Source organism: Trichoderma reesei (assembly GCF_000167675.1).
Source record: "Trichoderma reesei QM6a unplaced genomic scaffold TRIREscaffold_17, whole genome shotgun sequence".
In the NCBI taxonomy this organism is placed as follows: Eukaryota; Fungi; Ascomycota; class Sordariomycetes; order Hypocreales; family Hypocreaceae; genus Trichoderma; species Trichoderma reesei.
In genome coordinates, this window is record NW_006711164.1 from 581,016 (window position 1) to 602,704 (window position 21,689).

General features: G+C 49.4%; 5 protein-coding genes across 5 annotated transcripts; 4 read left to right on the plus strand and 1 right to left on the minus strand.

The window, feature by feature from the left end:
- Nucleotides 1-5,872: 5,872 nt before the first annotated feature.
- On the plus strand, nucleotides 5,873-6,511 carry TRIREDRAFT_109848 (uncharacterized protein; the record flags this gene model as incomplete). Its single annotated transcript, XM_006967389.1, has 3 exons — nucleotides 5,873-5,943; nucleotides 6,171-6,353; nucleotides 6,451-6,511. 3 exons carry the CDS (start codon nucleotides 5,873-5,875, stop codon nucleotides 6,509-6,511), a joined length of 315 nt encoding a protein of 104 aa, XP_006967451.1.
- Nucleotides 6,512-6,876: 365 nt separating this feature from the next.
- Nucleotides 6,877-8,503, plus strand: TRIREDRAFT_109849 (uncharacterized protein; the record flags this gene model as incomplete). The annotated part of the gene is made up of 4 exons (XM_006967390.1): nucleotides 6,877-6,915; nucleotides 6,987-7,175; nucleotides 7,418-7,496; nucleotides 7,929-8,503. The coding sequence occupies 4 exons, from the start codon at nucleotides 6,877-6,879 to the stop codon at nucleotides 8,501-8,503; spliced, it is 882 nt and encodes a 293-aa protein (XP_006967452.1).
- Nucleotides 8,504-9,478: 975 nt separating this feature from the next.
- Nucleotides 9,479-11,991, plus strand: TRIREDRAFT_109850 (uncharacterized protein; the record flags this gene model as incomplete). The annotated part of the gene is made up of 2 exons (XM_006967391.1): nucleotides 9,479-9,900; nucleotides 9,960-11,991. 2 exons carry the CDS (start codon nucleotides 9,479-9,481, stop codon nucleotides 11,989-11,991), a joined length of 2,454 nt encoding a protein of 817 aa, XP_006967453.1.
- A 795-nt stretch (nucleotides 11,992-12,786) lies between these two features.
- TRIREDRAFT_80240 (glycoside hydrolase family 35) lies at nucleotides 12,787-16,309 on the minus strand (the record flags this gene model as incomplete). Its single annotated transcript, XM_006967496.1, has 8 exons — nucleotides 12,787-14,147; nucleotides 14,213-14,825; nucleotides 14,890-14,958; nucleotides 15,025-15,159; nucleotides 15,229-15,324; nucleotides 15,400-15,432; nucleotides 15,490-15,739; nucleotides 15,795-16,309. The coding sequence occupies 8 exons, from the start codon at nucleotides 16,307-16,309 to the stop codon at nucleotides 12,787-12,789; spliced, it is 3,072 nt and encodes a 1,023-aa protein (XP_006967558.1).
- Nucleotides 16,310-19,289: 2,980 nt separating this feature from the next.
- TRIREDRAFT_123047 (uncharacterized protein) lies at nucleotides 19,290-20,909 on the plus strand. The gene has a single exon (XM_006967392.1). It carries the CDS (start codon nucleotides 19,755-19,757, stop codon nucleotides 20,679-20,681), a length of 927 nt encoding a protein of 308 aa, XP_006967454.1. The 5' UTR covers nucleotides 19,290-19,754; the 3' UTR covers nucleotides 20,682-20,909.
- Nucleotides 20,910-21,689: the final 780 nt, after the last annotated feature.

Consider the following 21,689-nt stretch of genomic DNA (forward strand, 5'->3'; position numbering starts at 1 on the left):
GGCGCTGTATGTGTGATTCGTCGTCAGCAGAGAATTGGCTAGAGAGCGTGAGGGCGATGGGCTGAGAGTGAGACTTACAAAGAGTCCACAGGCAAGAGACATGGTGGCTGATGTGAATGTGTGGCAGGGAGAGGCAGGGAGAGAGAAAGACGAGGACAAGAAGCGAGATTGTGCCGCTGTCGCTTTCACTGTCGCTATCGTGGAGAGGAGCGCATGGGAGGCAAGAAACTGCCAGCCGCTCTGGGAGCGGACGGAGGGCTAGGGATTGGGCGAATGTGATGGAGCTTAGACGGGAGAGTCGATAACGGCAGAGGCGGTGGTGCAGTTGGGTATGGGGCGTTGTTCTTGGCTGTTCGTTTCGCTTGGGGGATGGATCAAGCTGCGGCTGTTGTGTCGTGTGTCTGTCTGTCTGTATGTTTGTTTGTCTGGGATCGGTATAATGGACAAGGCTGGTCTCGGTTCCCGTTCTGGATCGGCTGTATAACCACGGAGATTTATGGCTGCCCTCCTGTGCGGCTGCGCGTCTGTTGGGCAATCTGAGCCGCTGTGTCTGAGACGGCAGTATCGACGTAAAGATGAAGATGGAGAGAGTCAAAAGAAGAGAAGAGTTATGATTACGGGACGGGTAACGAGGAACAAGCGAAGACGAGGTGGAACGAGGGATTGGAGCTTGGTGAGAGGAAATCGGGGCCGGTCAGCTTCTTAATTTAGGTGCCGCTACCAGCTGTGCCTAGTAAGTTCGCAGTTAGTAGGTAGCAGAGCCTGTGTGCTATCGATTGGGCTTTTCAGCTGCCGTTGCCCTCGAGGGTCAACTCCACTCTGCATGTACTGTACTGTACTCTACTGTACATGCTGGGTATACTTATCTACGGGCTAGGTAGTACATTATGACAGGGCTTGCAAAGCATGTGCATGATGCTCTGTGTATCAGCAGCTTCATCAGCGCTGTGCTTTGCTGCTTAGGTCTCCTTCGTCCTCCCTGGGGGGGGGCACTGCCAGGGTCTCTGGCGCATGTCCGGGGCCAATAGTGGGCTCGCCTTGGGATTAAGGTAGAGGCCGTTCGGCGGCGCGCACCGTGCGAGAGCGGCAGAGGCGTCGGGGGGGGGGGTGGGACTGAGGCCTCTGTAGCCCAGGGTGCTTGAGCGCCTTGTTGAGCCTCAAAAGTCGGGGCCGCGGCGCCGTGGCGGGCGGGAGGGCGCACCGTGCGAAGGCAGATGGACTTGCACAGCAAGCGACAGCATGGAAGTGCATCAGGGCGTTCAACGTTGAACCCAATCAGAGCAGCTACCTTACCTAGGCACCTACTGCCTAGTACCGTACCGAAGCGAATGCATCATCACCATCACCGGCATCAGCCCAGCACCTAATCACTGAGTCGTGGTGTTGAAGTACTACTACCATGACTGCTGCTCATTAGCTGTCGAACCGCCTGGGCCTGGGATGGGCCTTGACTCGACGGGACGCCGGCACGTCTCCAGTCGACCCGTTTTGATGTCTTGCCTTTCCGCTTTACTACTACTAGGTACCTGCTGATGGATCAAGGAGGGCGCGTGCACAGCCTTACCGGAGACCCAAGCAAAGCACACGCAGGCCTGGAGTCCTGGACGATCCTACCGCGGCTCTGACGGATGGGTCCCGGCTTTGGCTCTCGCATGTACCGGATATGTACTATCTAATACTACTGCTCCAGATGTCTTAGTATCTACCTTACCTATACCTTGCATTTGGTTGTTGCTGTCGACTCTTGCGTCCGTCTGGAAATGCGGTCCGTGGCGATTGGCCCGCTGTTGCCGGTCCCCAGAATCTGAAGCTGGGCTGGCGGCTGGTGCCAGTCGATGATACGGAGCGTTTGGCGGGCATGCCGTCCGGTGAGAGCGACGGGATTGGGTGCAAGTCATCTGATGAGCGACAGGGGGTTGGCGTGTGTTGTTGCAGGGCTGGAGAAGCGCTGGTTGGGGTTAGTTGGTTGGTTGGTTGCAGCCTTTGGCTGTGAATCTGAGAGTTTCGTCGTCTAGGGAGCATGTTGATGCTCTACGGTTTGTATGGATCGAGCTGTAACTGACGGCTGAAGAGACAGTGGTATTCGCGTATGTACTTGAGCGCTTGAAAGTACAACTATAGTAACAAGTGCTATGTATACAAGCGACTCCATCGAGTGTCTACCTGGCAGAGGTGGTTGGACTGGACTGGACTGGACTGGACTTGGGCTGGACTGGCGCAAAACAGGGCTATCGGGGAGGGATTTACCAATGCAACCCTTGCGTCGCAGGTGTGGTGAGGCCAGAGTTGCCTTGGCCGCTGGCCAGCTGAGAAGAGGGTGGCCTGCTGTCCTCGTAGGGCGGCGATGAGGATGCCTTGGGCAGATTTGTCGCCAGCACTTGCATAGAATCTGACGATACTGCGACCTGTACAAGTAGGTATGTCCTTGAGCTGGACGCTTGTATCGTCAGCTGTTGATGGACTTTCCATCCTCTCTGTGAAATGTTCGGTGGTGCTGCTCGATCATCGCCACCACAGGTTTCACATTTCGGTGAGGTCCAGTTGCAAACATCAAAAAATCTCTAGGGAAAAAGACCAAGATACTGCGTCTACTCGGGCTCGTCCAAGCCTCCCAGCGCTGCGGCTCGTGGCGTGGCACCGCCGTTAGGCGGGTGGGGCTCTAGTATAGTGAGGTCATCCACATGCACATGGCATCAGACGATTCTACTCGAATACTAGCTACTCGGCGGGTTAACTAATAGCCCAGCCATAAGGCCCCCGCCTCTCCTTACTAAAAAGGCAGAGACCTAACCTATATCTTTTATTAATATATATCCTTTTATTATAGTATAACTGCTGCATTATAATACCTAGGTAAAAGGAAAATAAAAAAAAAATTAATAGCTATATAAAACTATATTTAAGGTTTTTTTTTAATATAAAAATTAATATATTAAGTGTTATTATAATAGTATAATTTATATTTAAAAATATTAAGAAAGATATACTTATATTTATAGTATATTAATTTAGCATTTTATAATAATAATAAAAGGCTTATTTTTTAATAATAAGTTATATACTTTTAATACCCTTAACTTTTTTAAATTTTAATTAATTTTCTAATTTATTTTTTTATTAAGCTTAAGGCTAAGACCTTTTATATAAAAAAACTTAAAAATATTAAAATAATAATTAAATAAGGTCTTTATATAGCTAGAAGTTATAATAATCTTAATATTACTATTATTATTATTATTATTATTATCTTTTTTAATATTATTACTAGTAGTACTATTAAATAATAATATTATAATATAGCTAGCTTTAAGGCTTTAATTAATTTTATTATTTTTTAAATTAGCTTTTTTATTAATTTTAGGCTTTTTTTTTAACTTTTTTAAGCTAGGTTATAAGTTTAAGGATTTTTAAAAAATTAGGCTATAGTATTATTCTTAAAAAAAAGAAATAATAATTATTATTAGCCTTATTTTATTTTTATATAAATTACTATAATATCTCTCTTTTTTTTAAAGTCTTTTAATTTTAAAAATATACTTAAAATATCTTTTCTTAATATTTTTATTTATTAATAGCAGCCTAGCTATAAAAGCAAGGCTTTAATAAGGCTTTAGCTATATTTAAGGTATATTATTATTATAGTTAATATTAATGCTTATAAGCTTATACTTAAGCTTCCTTTTTTACTTTTTATTATTATTAAGTAGCTATTTTATTATAAAGCTAAGTAATAGTATAAGTGCTATTAATAATACTTTAAATTTAGCAGTAAGTTTTTATTTAATATACCTTATATTAAATTTAATAATCTTAAAGTTATTATATTTTTTTATTTAATAATTTAAAATTATTATATAGTTTATATAAGTAATAATATTTTAAATAATATTTTAAGTTAGGCTACTTAAAATCTTAAGCTTTTTTTATATATTTTATATTAACTTCTTAACTAACTATAATAAGATTATATTTTAAATAAAAAGGCTAAGTAAAAGTAGCTTTAGCTATTACTTTTAGCTATAGTAAAATAATAATAGTACTAAATTAAGGTTAAAAGGCTAAAGGCTAGCTTTTTTAAATTTAATATAAATATAATAAGCTTTAAAGGCAGCCTTATATATCTTATCTTATTAATAAAGGAAGTTATATTTTATAATACTTATACTGCTAAAGATTATAAACTTTTATAAAGACTTTTACTATTACTACTTAAAATATTAATAAATACTAATATTAAAAGGTTAAAAAAAATAGCTTATATATAAAAAAAGCTTAAAAAGCATAATATTAAAAAGATTATAATATTATATAAACTTAAGGTTTTTATAAGTAGTAAATCTATTTATTAATAAAAGCTAGTAAATAGTTTTTATCTTTCTTTTAATATAACTTTATTAATAATATTTAGTTTTACTTTAAGTTAATTAAGTTATTTTTAATAAGTAGCTAAACTAACTTTTAATTATATAGCCTTTAAAGCTTAAGCTAAAGGTAAAGGAGTTATAATTAAAATACTATAGCTATTATAAAGCTTATTAAGTATTATTAAATTTAATTATTATTTATATAATAATTATATTTCTATTAATTAAGGCTATTATATAGTTTTTAAAAATAACTTTTATAAAAAAAATAAAAAAAAAAAGGATAGCTTTATTAATAATACTAATAGTATTAATAAAAGTTAAAGACTGTTTATTTTTTAACTAAAAAATAATTAAATATATATTACCTTTTTTTTATATTAATATAAGTTTTAATAAGCCTTTTATTTATTTAAGTTATAAAAAAGTTTTATTAAAGTTTTAAAAGTTATAAGCTAAGATATTAAAAGCAGTAATTATAGCTTTTAATTTCTTAAATTATAACTCTAGCTTATTAATATTAAGCTTTACTTTAGCTTATTATATTTCCTTAATTTTTACTTTTTAAAAGTATAATTTAAGATGCCTATTTTTAAATTTATAAATTTAATACTTATTAAAATTAAAGACTAGTTTAAATAACTAATAGTAATAAAAGAAGTTAGCTTAGTTAATAAAATAAGCCTTTATAAAGGTAAAAGAGCTGCCTTTTACTTTTTAAGTATATATTATAATAGCTTTTTCCTCTTTTTTAATTAAAGCTATAGGCATACTACTAGTCCTGCTTTTAAATAAGGCTAGGCTAGCCTTTAAGAATTATATATATTTCTTAATAAAATCTTTATTAATATAAAATTATAATATAGTTTTATAAATTATTAAGGGATATATAAGATATAAATTTATATATATTTAATAAGTTAATATCTTACTATTAATATAAGACTATACTACTGCAGCTATATATATTAAGCTATCCTTTTTAAATTTAAATATATTAAAATAAGGAAGTTAATTAAGATTTTATAAAAATTTAAAAGTAATTAGGTGTAATTTAATTAAGTTATAGTATTATAAAGTTAAAAAAGAAGGATATATATTAATAAAAGATATAGGTTAGGTCCCTGCCTCTTTAATAAGGAGAGGCGGGGGCCTTATGGCCAGGCCATTAGTCAACCTGCCAAGTATTAATTAATCATCATCTTACACCTCTTAGTTTTTTCCATTTTCACCATCATATATTGCGCCAGTTTGACCTGCTTTCATTCCTGTGGGCTTCCACCTTGTGCTAGCTACAGACGACAGACGAGACACAAAAAACAAGTGCTCAGCCACACTCGCATGCCCGTCTCAGCAGCCCTCGTGCTGCTCGTCTTGCCCTCGGTCTGCCGAAACGGGCTTCAAGCAAGGCTCGCCTAACGAGAAGGATTCTTTTTCTGCGGGGTGCGCGCGACCTGCTGCTAGTAGTACTACTAGTAGTAGTATCGCAAAAGCAAGCTTCTGCCAAGATGGGTGACCAGCATGAGGCGCAGGTCAGATCGTGGGGGTTCGACCATGTCTTTACCTGGAGTGATGGGCCGTAAGTTGAGCATTTCCCTTTGCTTTGAGTGTTGGCTTAGGGTGCGGAGTATGCATCGTCTGTTGTGCGATGATTCTTCTCTTGGTCGAAATGGCACCACTGCTGCATCCTCAGACTCATCACCAATAGATGGATGGATGGATGGATGAATGAATGGAAGAAGTGGTGGCTGTGTGTCCGTTGCCTCGGTCGCTAATGCGCTCGCCTTTTTTTTTTTTTGCTTGCAGCAACTCACACTACGCTCCCCACTCGCATGCCGGGCTGACAACGCATCTCATCGTCGACGGCGAGATGACACTGTGGTATCCGAACGAGGAGGACCGCGCAAAGGTCACCTACGGCCCTGGCTCCAGGGTCGACGTCGAGGCTGGGCGGGTGCATGAGGTTTGGATCGGGAGCAAAGGCTGCACGTACGTGATTGGAGAGTGAGGCCAAGTCGTTGTCGGTGTCGTGGAGGAGGGGGGGGTAGTTGATGAGTTGTACAAAACGCCACACACCCGTTTTCAGCCTGGCTGCGGAAGAGACTGAGACACTCGCGAGGGCCTGTCGTGGAGGAGAGGACGGGTAAATGGCTATGTTCGTGGCCTTGAATGAGGGCGATATTGCTGTTGCTTGGGTGCCGAGGTAAGGCAGAACCACATGTCGTTGCGTCCACCATTACCACAGGAAGAACCTCTTTTGACTTTGGAGGATATCTTCGGCGTAAGGAGGATGGGAGTTTAGACCTCGAATCAATTGGCCCTACTTCCTCATAGTCCGGGCAATTGGTAATGGAAAGCAAGTGTAGCATCACGTCATCCTAGATAGAGTGAGTAGATAGCTCGGAGAGCCAAGCCTCAGCCGAGACAACAAAAAGGCAAAAGAAGGCTTCAGAGGAAAAAGATCAAGTCCAACTTCTCACGATGGTCGTCTAGGGTAACTCTAATCTGAGACATGCAGGAGCTGCCCCTCGGCATCGGCAGCCTTTCCTCCGTGCGTGCCGGCCACCGGATGACATGATGCAATGCTAGGTAGTATTAGTAGTACCTTAGTACTGTTCCAAGGCAATTGCTCAGGAAGCACGGATACTCTGGAGAGATTGGAGCCCATCGCTTGAGAGGGGGGGGAAACGAAATTTCGATGGCCGGGGGACTCGACCTGGTCAGCACAATCTCGTGCCTTTTGACTTTGGCTTTGGCTTCTTCTGCTGCTCTTCTGGATCTTTGAGTGGGGGAGTCAGCGATGCTAGAGGAGTGAGTTGCCCGCAGAGAAGAGCTTTTGTCTTGTCAGCAACGGACTTGACTTTCAGTGAGCATCATTGAGCCTTTCTTGAATGAATGCCGTAAGAATGCCACTACTCTATAGTAGCAGCTGGTCAAGACGCGATGCTATTGACAACTCGTTCCTGATTAGTGGGGCCGCTTCGTAATCGATTTTTAACATTGCTTTCCTCAGTTCATGTTACAGATTGTGATTGTTCACTTCAATTACCTAGGTACTTAGTACTCGTAGCACCAAGGGAAAGGGGGGCAGCTTAGTCATGGCCATGCCTCATTTCCTTCCCTCCACTGCTGGTGCGACTTTGCCCAACGTGTGCTGCTGCTGCTGCTGCAGCTCCTCGTCCATCAACCAAGTTCTGTGTCTGTCTCATCAAAATCAAGGCAGAAACCCGGACCAGGCCTGGAAATAGAAGCGGCTGCTTCTCTCGGACGTTTCATGTTCCATCCTCTCCGGATCGTTGCTGCGAGGATGGGGGGGCGCCGGTAATTATCGCTGTTAGATCGTTGGCGCACAGTAATGAGGGCTCCCCACACGCCACGCCCATGCAGGCCAGCTGGAGAAGAGCTGGATGGAGATTCGCAAGCCGGGGATCCGTCTTTTGACTTTTCTGTTGTTGCTCGTTAGCGCTGGTAGACTGACGATGCAAACAGTAGCCGTCGATCGGTTCGATGCGAATTGACTCGCTGCTGCTGATGACGATGATGACGATGGTTTTGCTGCACAAGGAAGGGCTCGACGGAGGGAGCGGGCCGTAGCTGGAGTCATCGGTGACGTTGCTGGCATTGCAGCTTCTTCCCTTGACGACAGCAGAATTGAAGACACAGGCCAGAGAAACAAGATGACAGAAGAAGATCAACAATTGAGACAGACGGGAGGCGTCGTCTCAGTACGAACCGCAAACCCAGCATGGGCGCTGCGGATTTCGGAACAGGCAATGCCCATCATGGCCTTGGCTGACTCTGCTCCTCAGCTATTGAGCGCGCTAGACCAGCTAGTCCCGAATCTTGCTCTCCAGCTGGCCATGGCAAAGCCCAACGGCCGGCGAATTGCGAGCACGGAGATGCCCTACGGATTCACATGCCGCAAGGTTTTTGGCGTGCGATTGATCGTCCGTCTTTTCCCACCACTCGGCAAGATGGGAGAAGAAAACGAAGAAGAAGAAAAAGAAGAAGTAGAAGAAGCAGAAGAAGAGGAAGAAGCCAGCAGAACAAGGCAGAGAGCAAAGACGAGAGGGGAAACCAAGGTGGTGTTCCAGCATGTTCGCCATGGCCATTCTGCCTGTCTCAGACATGCAGCGTGACGAACTCTTGGCTGCAATGCAACCAACCAGGCAATCTCACAGGGGTAGCTTCGGTTGCAATTTGGCCGCCCCTGTCCCCGTCAACCAGGAAGCGGCTTCAATTCCATCAGCGGCGCGCCGGAATTGTGGACCTGCCCAGCGCATATACGACGAGCTCTAGCCGCTTGTTTGGGATTGCCGTGGGAGATGATGTGTGAAGGCCATCATCGAGCCCTGGTGTCGCGACTTTCGGGTTGCTCGTCCGGCGCCCAGGGCTTTTTGTCTTGTGTTTTCCGCATCACAACTCCTGCTCTTTCAACGCGCATTTCCATCGCGCAGCTGCCGCCGACTCAACCTGAGCTCCATTGGACTTCTACGAACCGCCAGACGAGAGATTGACGCCGGAACCGGCCGCGAGGCGCAAAGGCATCGGTTTAGGAACAAGCAATCGGGCGTGGCGTTCTCTGGCCAAAAGCTTCACCCCTCTCCGAGCTTCCCCATTTACGCTCACCTTTGTCGCCGGGCTTCTGGGAAGCGAAGACTATACTATTGGAGAGGAGAAACTCCAAGACAAAGGTCGCAAACTATATACCCGACTGCGCTACGCCCTGCTGGAAACCTTCTTTGCATGTCTTGCATATCATCGCATTGCCTCGGAGCATTGTTGGCCATCTTAGACTTTGGCGAGCCGGCTTCCGACTTGACGTTGAGCTTTACCTACCTTACCCTGCTTCGGTTCTTCTACAAATGCTGCTGCGGAGAACCACGCGCAACCCCATGTTTTGAAGTCAGCGCCCGGATTCTGTGAGAGACATGGCGACGACTGCATTCCACACCTAAGCATCTCCCGCAGCTGGCCTGGTTGTTGTTTACCACCCCCCCAAACGATCCCTCCATTATTGCGCTGTCTTCGAGGAACAAACAAGTTCTCTTCCTCCCCCTTCTCCTCCTCCTCCTCTTTTCTTTCGACTTACTTCCTTCCGGGGCGATCTCTTAATGGGGAACACGCCGTCGACAGAGGCGCCTCGAAAGGCAACTCAGAAGCTGTCCAAACCTCGAGCAGCCAGCCATGGAGCGGTGCCCAGGCCACGGAACCTCACAGGAGCTGCTGCTTCCAGCAGCACCCGAATTTCCGAATCCTATCTCGCAGCCTCCATACCCTTCTCCTCTAGGAACTCGCAGTGCGTCACCGGCGGCGGCAATGCAGCGCCGGAGCCCTATGTCGAAAGGCTATATGAGCCTTCTCGACGCCTGTCTCGACGAGAATCCGAATACATGCGCAGCCCCGTTCTACCCGACTCGCCCATAACAGATTCGAGGTCTCACTCATTTCATGCAACTTCCGCAGCAAGCACTCGCCGGCATAGGAGTTCCGTGATACAGGATGATGCCGAGCGGCCCCTCGCTCGGACGCAGAGGTTGGTTGATGCTGACTTGCCAGACCCAATGGAATCGATTGAGCTAACGGAATATCTAGTTGGCATGGTAATCGGATGGAAAGGGGTAGGTCGATGCAGGCGGAGTTGGTTCAGCTTTACGCTTCTCAGCAGCTGCCTCGTACCAGCTCAGAGTTTCTGCAAGAGCTTCAGGTTGCCGCTATGAACAGCCAGATGGTAATGCGCTCGAGCCCGAGCCCGAGCCCGAGTCAAAGCCAATTTCGCAACCGTCGGGCCTCTAGTGTTGCTGCCTCATCTTCCATTGGGAGAACGACTTCAGACCTGTCAATCTACGCCCCAACACGACGACGCTCTGTGATCCAGACACCGGGTGTAGCAACACGCCCAAGACGAGATGACATGCTCTCCATTCCAGACAGGTCAACTGCTCGGAACAGTCAACCAGTGTTCGCAGACGATCATCAATATGCCTTCAAACCGAGTTCCAAGGCGCCAAAGCATCTTTCTATGCCCCTCATGAACATGGCGTTTGCTCCACTGGAGCGAGCCGTCACCCCCTGCGAATCGGATTACAAGCAGTTGGGAGGTATCAAGTTTGGCTCTCTGGTGATTACGAATGGCTCGCCCACTTCAAGCCCTCAAGACAAGGTGAAACAGCCTCGGGACGAACAGCTGCCATCAGGGTCGATGCCTGATGATGCGGGCCTTGAACTGAACATGGCACGTCGCAAGAACCGCCCCAGCGTCGTTGGGTCACAAGAATCGCGGGCCTTGGCATCCGTCACTGGGTTCAGCTTGGATGGGAGAGCTTCACAGCGGCCAATTCGGACAGAGAAATTTCCCGTGGAGGATTTGATGCCCAGCCCGCTTACCAAAGTTCCCAGTCCCCTCATGGCATGTGTTGTTGAGACGGAAGACGTCGAGGCAGCCTCTGGCAAGAACTTCGGCGTGTGGAGGTCCAACAGTGGCTTCTCATCGACGACGTCATCTGCATCCTCGCGAACAAACTCCAAGACGGACAGTGGCTACAGCTCCAATGTCTCAGAGCGCTCTTTTCCGAGCTCATGTATTACCGATACCAGTAGCCAGGGCCAATCACGACGACCGACTCTGGAGCAGCAGACCATGACCCCCTTGATCAATTCCATCGATAGCTTGAAGAAGAGCAGACAGCCGTACAAGCCGTTTGTGCGATTGGAGAGAGACAAAACCGGCGCTTCATACAGCGAGGTGGCCAAGGAGGCCACTGCACCTGGGTCTGTCTTCACAAGGCCAAAGGTTAGACGGCATGAAAAGCATCTCATGGCCTCCTCGTCCGGCTTACCATTGCACAGAATGGATGCTAGCACTGCAACCCTCAATACCATCTTGAGTGTCGATACTTTGGCTCCATCTGACAGCGCCACCGCTGGTTATGGCAATGCGGAAATCGAGGTCGTCGTGAACGACTCCAAATCGCTCAGAAAACGACGGTCGCTGAGAAAGGTTGCAGAAGCCGCGACGTCAAGGATGCCATCATTGAGTCTGAGCCGTCGCAAGTCTGCCGCAGGCGACATGAGCGCGACTTCTTCGAGCAAGGCCGAGGCTGAAAAGAGAAGACGAGCAATGTCTCTGGTGAACGGCGGTTCATCTGCGCCGGCAAGCAGCAGCAACCTAATCGCCCTCCCACAGCCGCCCAAGATCTCGGATCAACAAGCCAAGGGCTCTTCTCTCAAGGACCGATCGTCAGCGCCCGAGCTTCGAGTTGCCATACCGGACAATGCTCAATTCAACCGCAATGCATCGAACCGCTCCTCCTCCATCGTCGGTACACCGTCACCAAGGACTCCAAGAACCCGTGGCATCATGGATTCTGGCGTTCCGCCGCCTATTCCGCCGCAATTTCGAGTGCCAGCTTTCAATGCGCCTCCGAACAAGCCGGCTGATTGGCCATTGGCTCAACATCACCGTTCCTGGGATGGAAGCCATGCACAAGCACACACAGAACATGCCCAGGCAGCACAAAACGTCCGGCGCAGCATGCATGGAAGTGCCCTGGATAGTCCAGTTTCTCCGAGACATGCTCGCCCGGCGCGCAGCAATCCTCCCACTTATAGGGGTGTCCGAATCTGAAGTTCTGGATATATACTCATCTCCTGTATATTCTCGGTTCTCTTCGTTCCTACGGATGAACTGGTGTTCTTTTCTAACATATCCCTGTTCTGATTACTTGCATCTGACGTTTGCACGTACACGATCTCTACCTCACAAGCAAACGGAGTTGTTTTTTCTCCTTTCCCCCCTCGTCTGCGGGCACACCAATTTCCCTTCATTCTTCTGCCCATCTTTCATTTCATTTGACGCAATCATATCTTGCAACCTCGGCGGTACTTTTTTATTCTTCTCTTTTGCTTTTACCTCGTCCATGCTTGGCCATGTGCATCTCAGAGCATTGTTTGGTTTGATTGTACGCATTCTCTTTGCTGACTGACTGACTGACTTGATACACGGGAACTCTTTGATACCCTCTTCTATTTCATTTGTGGGCTATCTGCATATCTGTGCTGCTATATTTGTTATGTTCTGTTTTGGAACTTTGCGAAGAGAGAAAGAGAGAGAGAGACTTGAAAGCAACAAAGGGAAAAGGGGAATATTGTGTAGATAGAAGTGTGGAAGAGAATACTATCTATTTGCTACTCCCCGCAAGCTTTATCTTTATGTGCGTCGAGGCATATTTGCAAACAATTGGCATTGTACGATTGGACAAACTCGGAGCTTGATTTCACGTAACTTGACGACATTGCTGGAGCAGCTTGGAGCACATGTACATGTTGTTCTTGAACATCAAATACCTAGTACCATCTCGTGTGAATGAGCTTCAACCTAACTAGGAACTCCAACCAACGACTAGAAAATCCCAAGTCTCTTTCAGTACGCCCCGTGCCGCTTCTTGAAATGCGGCCCCTTGACCACCTCAACCCTTTCCCTCCCCGTGAGAATCGGCGACTTGCTCTTGAGCGCCAAGCCAGGGACCTTGGCGCCACGGCTCTCCAACGCCCATAGCGCAACGCCGATCCAGTTGTCGCCGTTGTAGTCGAGGATGCCCTCGGGCACGGGGAACTCGGTCTGCGGGCCAATGTTGCTGACGTACTTGCCGTACTGGAAGCCGTTGACGTAGAGCAGAGCCCGGTACGGCGCGGCGGCGGTGGCGTTGTCAAAGACAAACGACAACGGAATGTCGTACTCTTGCGCCGGGAGATGGAGGGGCAGCTTTGCGGCGTAAAAGGCGATGCCCGCGTGGGCGATGCCGTCGAGGGGCGAAGAAGAAGAAGAGGAAGAGGACGGGCCGTGGGTAAAGTCGCTGAGCGGCGGAGAGGGCAGATGGAAGCCCTGCCGCTCGAAGAAGAGGCCGCCTTCGTTGAGGGGCCCGCGGAAGACGTCGCGGTAGTCCTCGCCGCCGAGGTTGCCTGTGAGTTTCCACGATATCGACACGTTTGCTCCGGAGGAGGAGGTGAGTGCGTAGTCGAGGATGCCGCGGGGGGCCTTCATTGAGTCGTCGCCGGTGGTCCAGTTCTCGTCGAGGCCCGTGGAGTCGACGACGACCGTGAGGATGTAGCGCCGGCCACGGACGAGTCTGTCGAGCGTGTAGGACGAGTTGGCGGCGCTGGCGGCGTCGAAGCCGGTGAAGGAGCCGATGAAGCGGTCGTTGAGCCAGACGGAGCTGGCAAAGGCCGAGCCGCCCTGGGTCGAGAGGAAGAGCTGCTGTCGCGCAGTGCGGGCTGTGAAGCGGCCGCGAAAGAGGAGCGTTCCGGCGTGGAAGCCATAGTCAGAGCCGTAGAGCGATACAGGCGTTTTGAGAGGGGCGTAGGTGTTGTTCGAGGTTCGGAGATTGGCAAGTGGCCAGCGGGAGTCATCGTAGTTGCTCCGAATCTCGGGAAGGGAGTCAACCTTGTACCATTTCAGCTTTGTCAACTCTGGGACCTGGACGTGTGGAATCTCAATGGCTGGGTGGGCGATCCAGTCTCCGAGTTCAGACACCGAGTAGCCGAGCTCTTTTCCGTTGACAGCGAGCTTTGAGATGCCTTTTGGAATGCCAATGATCTCGAGCGGCGTTGTGACGTTGAAATCTGCCTGCACCGAGAGAGCATTGCCCTTGATGGCCACGGAGCGGATGAGGTAGCCTCCGTTTATTATGACGGAATCAGGATTCATGAGGGAGCTTCCGTAGGCTGACTGCTTGCCGCTTCCGGGGAGAGTGGGAACCCAGTAGTTGTACGCAGAGTTGCGATCTAGAGAGAATGTGAGGATTTGATGCCAGCATGATTAGGCAATGGATGACAACTGGGATACTTACCAACCATGTAGATGACGAGAGAACCCAGCTGTACAACCTGCCTGGCAGAGGAAGCCGTCCATTGAAGGACAACTGTCAGATTGCTTGTCGTATGAATAGTGACGTTGCTCCCTTCAATCTTCTTGGCTTTGGCGGTCTTCGAGCTTCCGAATGGGTTCTTGACGGCAAATTCGTGCAGCTCTTGTGCGCCCCCGTACAAGACCAAAACAGTCTTTTCGGCAAACTCGTTCCACGTGAATATCTCTGCAGTAGAGTATAGCAATGTGAACTTTCCAACGGGGTAGTCGGTGACATGGATCTTGGAGTCTCGTCCGGTCAAAGTAAGCGAACCGCCCAGCTGAGGGATTGTGAGGTCTCCTGCAGAGGTGGGCAGCTTGACCGTATAAGACGCCGTGTCTGTGCTCGAGTAGTTTGCATGGCGCACGACGAAGAAATCACCGCTTTCCTTGGCTAGGAGCGGCGTTATGACAATGTTTTGACTGTCGCTGTATACGCCTTGCGTTGCGTTTTCCGGCGTAGCGGTGATGTACCCCGGGGAGACCTTGAGGAACTGACCCTGCAACTTCAGCTCGGAATACTTTTCTCTGTCAATCCTACGGTCTTCTCTGATGCTCTGTCGATGAAGCAGTCAGTCGTCAGTCCAAGGCAAAGCCAGAAGGAGCTTTGTGGAAACTCACAGCTCCATAGTCGTACGATGTATAACCGCCAGGGTGGCCGAGATTGCCCCAGTTGGTGCCGCCAAAGGTCTAATTGATAGCTTCAATGAGCCGTTGCCATTTATATCATAAATTTGACAATGAGGCAATACATACCATGTATATGTTGAAGATGGTCACACCAGCTGCCATATTGTTCTTATAGAAAACTCGCTCAAACTCGTGGTTGACTAGGGCAGAGCATTGTTCGAAACCCCAGCCGCCGAAAGGATCAAACGCACCACCTTGGAACTAATGGCGGCATTAGAGAATAATGATGGATGGTAGACATAGAAGTGGAAACAAGAAAAGGATAGCAACCTCAACAAGAGAAAATGGTGTGCTTGGACTAATGTTGAGATGGTCCTGACGCCACGTCGTAGGCAACCCGTTGTCAGGCCAGGCGGAGGGATGAGCCTATCATAGGTAGTATGTTGTTAGTGTACACAGCCAGCATCTCACACTCAATGGTAGGCAATCCTCTCAACTTACACAGTCAAAACCGAGAGGATAGCCATCATGGCCCTGTATCGAGTCAGCAAATGGCAGCGGAACAAATCCCGCAGAATAGGAAAGACTTACGTAGATATCTACCGATCCAAGGCCCGTACCAGGGGCACCTGTGCCTCCAGGAAAGGCATCGTTGTTGATGAGAGGCACAATGATGCCGGCATTTCGCGCCTGGTCAATCACGTACTGCATGTATGGCTTGTTCGGGAACAAAACGCCCTCCGCAGCGCCGCTGTACTCGTTTTCTGGCTGGTACAGAATCACTGGTCCTCCGTTTGTGATCTGTGCCTTTGCAATGATCGAGGCAATGTGAGCCACATAGCTATACGGAATGAGCATTAACGAACGGTTCACCTCAGAAACCAAGATTGACTCACTTGTCCGTGGCGTGTAGGTAATCGGGAGCATCTGTTCTCAGCTTGCCCTTGACCCTCTGCAGCCAGCCCGGAAAGCCGCCTCCCGACACCTCGGCGTTGATATAAGGCCCCGGGCGGGCCAGCAGGTAAATGCCGGCCTTGGTGGCAGCCTCGAAGAAGGGCTCCAGGCTGAATATGCCGTCGGCGCGGAATCTGCCGGGCTTTCCTTCTAGAAGCGCCCAGTCCACATAGAACGATACTGTGTTGAACCCAAGAGCTTTGATCTTGTGGAACACATCAAGATACAGAGACGGCACGGGCAGACGAAATGGATGGACTTCGCCAGAGAAGATGACGACGCGCTCGCCATGAACAAAAAGCGAATGTTCGTCCCATGTGACGATGTTTTGAAGGGGCCCTTTTGCATCGTCGAGGATGATATCACGAGGTCGCCCGCCGTGAAGACCGATGCTCGTGGCATCGATGCCTGTGAGCAGCAGAACAACTGCTGACAGCAGAGAGACGGGTCTCATCATGTCCCAATTGGCCGTTTCCCTCTTGCACTTTCCGTTGAATCAAGGGAGTAATACAAACGACATGGCGGATCAACAATCTAGACAAGGGTCACTGCGGAATAGCCACTATTTATGCTTAATCCCCCACTTCATCGCAATACCAATGGCCTTGGAGGTCCCGGATCAAGGCCGAATCCGAAGGTTTCACCGCATGGTAGCAGTGCTGCTCTCGCAGGCCGCAGATCATGTAAAGTGAGCATTGGAGGACGGAGACAGGTGATGATTCGGATGTATCTGGAAAGGTAGACTGATGAGCTGCGATCCTGAAAGCGCGGGGTAGAGCTTGAACCTGTGCTGTCATTGGACCGCATAGTCGGCCGTTGGTGCTGCCTTTTGCCTATAAAGGAGGCGTACAGCGTAGACAGAGCCGATGAAGACGATTGAGGCGATGATGGGCGGCGACAAGCTCGTTGGATTGTGATAGAGCCGGAGTCATGATGAATCCCGTCTTGTGGCTTTCCCGAGGCTTCTCTGAGTGTCGAGATTGGCCCGCGTAGAGGCTGTCGACTCGTCTGCGTCCCGTTTTCCTGCATTTACAGAGAGACGACAAACCCGTATGACATGATATGACACCACTCTTGCTACCTCTTTGCTCCTGGCAGTTTTTGACGAAGGAGAGCGGCAATCTCGCTGACGGAGTTCAAGGAGGACTGCTAGCATGTGTCCGTCAGTGAGTTGGCTCTCCCTCTTCTGCTTCGAAGCGACCTTACAGACCGGATCTCGCCTTTGCCCCAGTCAGTGCCCTTCCTTGAGTCCCCGCATAAACAGAGGGTATCGCACCATTGACAACCACAGCCATGGCTTACCTCATGTTGGGACAATTGATCGCTACGGTGTTTCGACTTGATCGCAGAGTGGAAGCAGAAACGCTGAGCGGTGTCTTCCTTACGTCATCGCTTGAATTTGTATGACACAAGTCCCCTACAAGGAAGGAGCTTCTCTCAAGGGTCTTGCAATCTTGAGGTGGTTGAACAGATCAGGCATCTGCTTCAAGTCAGACTTAATTTTCACACTTCACCTCGCCTTGATCAATCTCGCTCTGAGTGAATATGCAATAATCGGCGGCCAAGCTGCTTCACTCCAGCATCTTGTCCTTCCCGTCCGGACCAGGCCGTGTTTCATCTCATTATGTAGTCAGCATGAAACGTGTGGGCTTATAATATCGCAATTCTCCAACGGAAGCTTTGATGTTGAGATCATGTGCGTGCGTGCGTGCGTAAGTATGTGCGTGCACCACCATGCTGCTGCTACTCCTAAATGATGCAGTGTTATAATAATAGCTGAGCCGAGACAACATTGAAGCTGCTCTTTTCCGCTTGCCGTTTCCTCCTGTACTGACTGATTCCTGGTGCTAGTAGGCACAAACCATCTGCAATTAATCCATTGATGATGACATATGCTCATGGAATGCATAAACAATGCTCGTCATAATTCGAGCTCTCGAGTTCTTGGTTATGTCGATCACACGGATGCCAAGCTGGCCGGACGACGCGTGGCTGTGCAATATGATGGATTACATGAGCTCGAATCTTGTGGCCATTCGCGGACTCGCACCCCTGGGCTGTGCTGGGGGTTGTCTGGGACTCCTAATCTGCGTGATGGCTACCTGACAGATGGCACACTGTGTTGTTGCATCGTACGAGTTGCCATGCACGGCGTTTGCCAATGAAGAAATCCCAGAGGTCCGGAGCAGATGGATTTCCGCGGGTACGACGACCGAGGCTTTGGTCCAGCTGCAGCATTCAGGAGAGGCATCATGCAGACGCTTGCCAACGATTGTCGTACTGACTCGGCATCGATGAAACCCTGGGGCTCATTGGCCCAGAGAGCGACATGTCACGGGTCAAGAGGTGCCAGTGGTGGAAGAGGAGCCGCGAGGAGCAGCAGAGAAATGAGACGGGTTACCACAGCGGGCGTCACCCTGCACTCAAGGCGCCAAAGCAGGTGAGTTGACGCCTTTCAGATCCGCACCAAGAACGATCAGGGTCTATGTATGTACGGAGTGCATGCGGATTCTCACACTGTATGCGAGTCAGAGGTCTATACAGGCAGGACAGGTGCGCAGAGGTGCTGGCTGGCACTGTGCGCAGACGACACCCTGGATGAGACGCGCAGCCGGCCATTGGCTTGTGCCATCAGACCTCGATCAAATCACGGACCAGCGCCAACTGAGATTTGGTGTTTCTGTTTCTTGCGCAGCTGCGTGTGCAGGCGACGAGGAACAGCTGGGCTAATAATAGCTCGCGCTAGAAGCACACGGACGACGATGCGACTTTGATGTTTCATGGCGACGTACAGCAATTGCTCTGTCATTGTAGGGGCGATACAGCAAGTTTCCCGCTTGATATCGACGCCGGGCATCTGTTTGCTGGAGGATGCGGCGAGCTACGAGTACTCAGTGCTGAAATCTGCTGAGCGGCGAGAGAGCAGGCAGCTTGGGGAAAAGAAAAAGCAAAGAAAAGTCCGAGAGCAGTTTGACGCCAGTCATTGCCGCAGCAGACAGGGAGACAGGGTCCGCAGCACTGCAAGCAACTGCAGCACCGTGGCAGGCCGCGCGTCCCGCACTGGCTGGCGCTGGTCCACAGGTGAGGCGCAGGGCCGCTACCGGCTGGCTACCACTGGGCTACGCTGGGCTACCACCTGGCTGCAGCGGGCTACAGCGGGCTGGGCGGCCTGCCCCGAGGGCCCCTAGTCCCGTCCTGGCCGCCAATACAAAGCGGTCGGCTCGGTTCCTGCCATCCGCGCACAGTGCAGGCAGTGCGAGCTGTGCCTGCAGCGGCTCGCATTGGGTGGCACGGCGCTGGTGGGATTTTGGGGGGGGGGCTTCAGGTTCCCTTTCCCGCAGGCGTGAATACGAGCTCTGGCCGTCCCTCTGTGTGCCAAACCCTGTCACCTCCATATTAAAAACACTCTCGTTGTATCCTCACTTTCTCAATCATTCTCCTTTTCGTCCCTCGTTTTGACGCTTTCCGCACCCTAAGCAAGGCCCTTCATCCGTTAGGTCATCCACTTCATTTCGCATATCGGTGCCATTCGTTCTTTCTACCTGACCCGACTCACAAACGCAATTCATTTCCTTTCATTCGTACTCTTTTGGTCCAGGCATCCGCTCTCTTTCTTCCCTGGAACCCGACCGCCAGGAAGCTTTCTTTGACAGCAAACAAACGTCCAGCTCGTCTACCGTCTTGTCCGATAAAGACGTAGCGCCAGGAGGGGGAAAGCCTTCGCCATTGTGTTTGCCAGCCCTGCGGCTCCGACTAGCCCATCCGTCTGGGTTGACTTCTGAAGCGCCCTTCGACTCCGATCAACGGGAGCCGGGAGTGTTATTTTGCTCTCCATCGACTTGAACTCAACTTCTCCTTATCCTCATCCTTTCGCACGCTACGAAAAGAAAAAAACAGTCGCCATGTACTCCTCAAGGCTCGTCTCGGTGCTCGTGGTGGTGGTGTCCATCCTCTGCTTGGTCCAGGCCAACTGGTGGGATGTTCAAAAGGTTCACCACCGAGGCTTGATCCGACGAGCGGACCTTTCCGACGTGGTTGGCGACTTGAAAAAATCGACGAGTGCGGACGACCCGCTGCCGTCCCCTACGCCAGCATCTGAAACTCCCAGCTCGACGCCCGCTCAGCAGACCACGGCCGACGACTCATCATCAAGCACCTCTGCTTCTCCTAGTTCTCCATCCTCTACCTCGGAGTCGCCGTCTGTGACGCCTACCCCTGGTAGCACTTCTTCGCCAGCGTCCGCCACGGCTGATCCTACCAGTTCCGCTCCCGATTCGACGACATCTGCTGGCCCTACGCCGTCCGCGACAACTCCTCCCGCCACGACCACGTCTAGCAGCGGCGGCAGCGACGACAGCAGCAGCGACCAGAAGACTTCCGCCGGCGGCGATGCCAAGGGCGGATCTTCCCCCAGCGAAACACCGTCTGCCGTTGTCTCAACCAAGGTCGAGGTTGTCACCATGACTAACAGCGATGGCTCCAAGACAACCCAGACCACCACGACAAAGACGACTCATACGGCAGCCCTCAACGCGGATAACCAGAAGCCCACCGGCATGTCGACCAAGACCCGCAACACCATCATCGGTGTCGTCGTCGGTGTTGGCGGTGCCGCTATTCTCGGTGCCCTCATCCTGGTTGCCTTCCGAGTCTGGGGTCGCAAGAAGCACGCCGAGGAAGCCGACGGCCTCATGGCCTACAACTCCGACCTCGTGGCTGGCGCGGAGAAATCTCCCCGGGGTAGCTCATCAGGCGCTGGCCAGCGGAATCCCTTCCAGTCGACGCTGGAGAATTACCACCAGCCTGTCAACGCATCGGCCAACTTTTAAAGCTTCTTTGCGGTGAGAACTTTGTCTTTATTTTTTTTTATATATAATCGCAGCTATCGCAGCATGTCCGACACGATACACCTCTAAGCGTGGTTTACGATGTATGTCGAGAAGATTCGGCAGGCGATGCCGCAGACTTTGTAGGAGGGGGAGAGGAACCGGAAGAAGGGGGAAGAAAAGGATTTTGAGTGAGGCTACTATACGTTTATGCGAGACTGGTTTTGCAAACTGCATAGCGAAGCCCTGTTATTTTCTGTTGCTTGGCATATAGAATCGAATACTACCTATTTATACGGAAAGAAAGCGGGATACCTAGCTAATTACTGGAACACTGAATATACATTTACCTTTATGTCCTAAGATACTCTTTGATGGTCTTGCTACTCGATGGAGTCGTCGTCTGCCAGCTTGTGGCCTCGTACAATGAGGCGTGACCTGGAAGAGCTGTTGTTGCATTCATATCACGGCAATATCGTTACCTGTCTCTCTTCCCTGGAATGTCTGGATACTACTAGTACTACTAGTAATAATGGCTGCCTTGCGTGGAGACGATGCCGTTCCCTTGTGTTCCGAAAGCAGGAGAGGGAAGAATGCCGGATCCGGACTGCTGGTTCATTGTTTCAAGAGACATTTTCTCTCAATCTGGCATTCCCTTGCTTTGGCACTTCCCTCCCTCTCTCCGACTCCTTCTCTATGCGTTCTATTCTTCTTCGTCACTCCATCTTTTTCGTCTTTCAAACTTCCCTTGTTGATGACGTAGGGAGTTGACGTAGGCAGAGCGTTGTCAAACACACATTCCAGCGCACTTGGTACCCAACTTGCCGACTCCGTGCCTTATTATCCCAACATGAGGTCGTCATAGTGTACTGTACTTACTTGATGCAACTCGGTCGGTGGACTTCAAACTCTGTAGAGACTCGCAGCTGGGACCTTTGCCCTGCTTCCATTTTGCTTCGAAAAGCTGCATGGTACGCAATATGAACACATAGATGATGTTACACTTGGGTA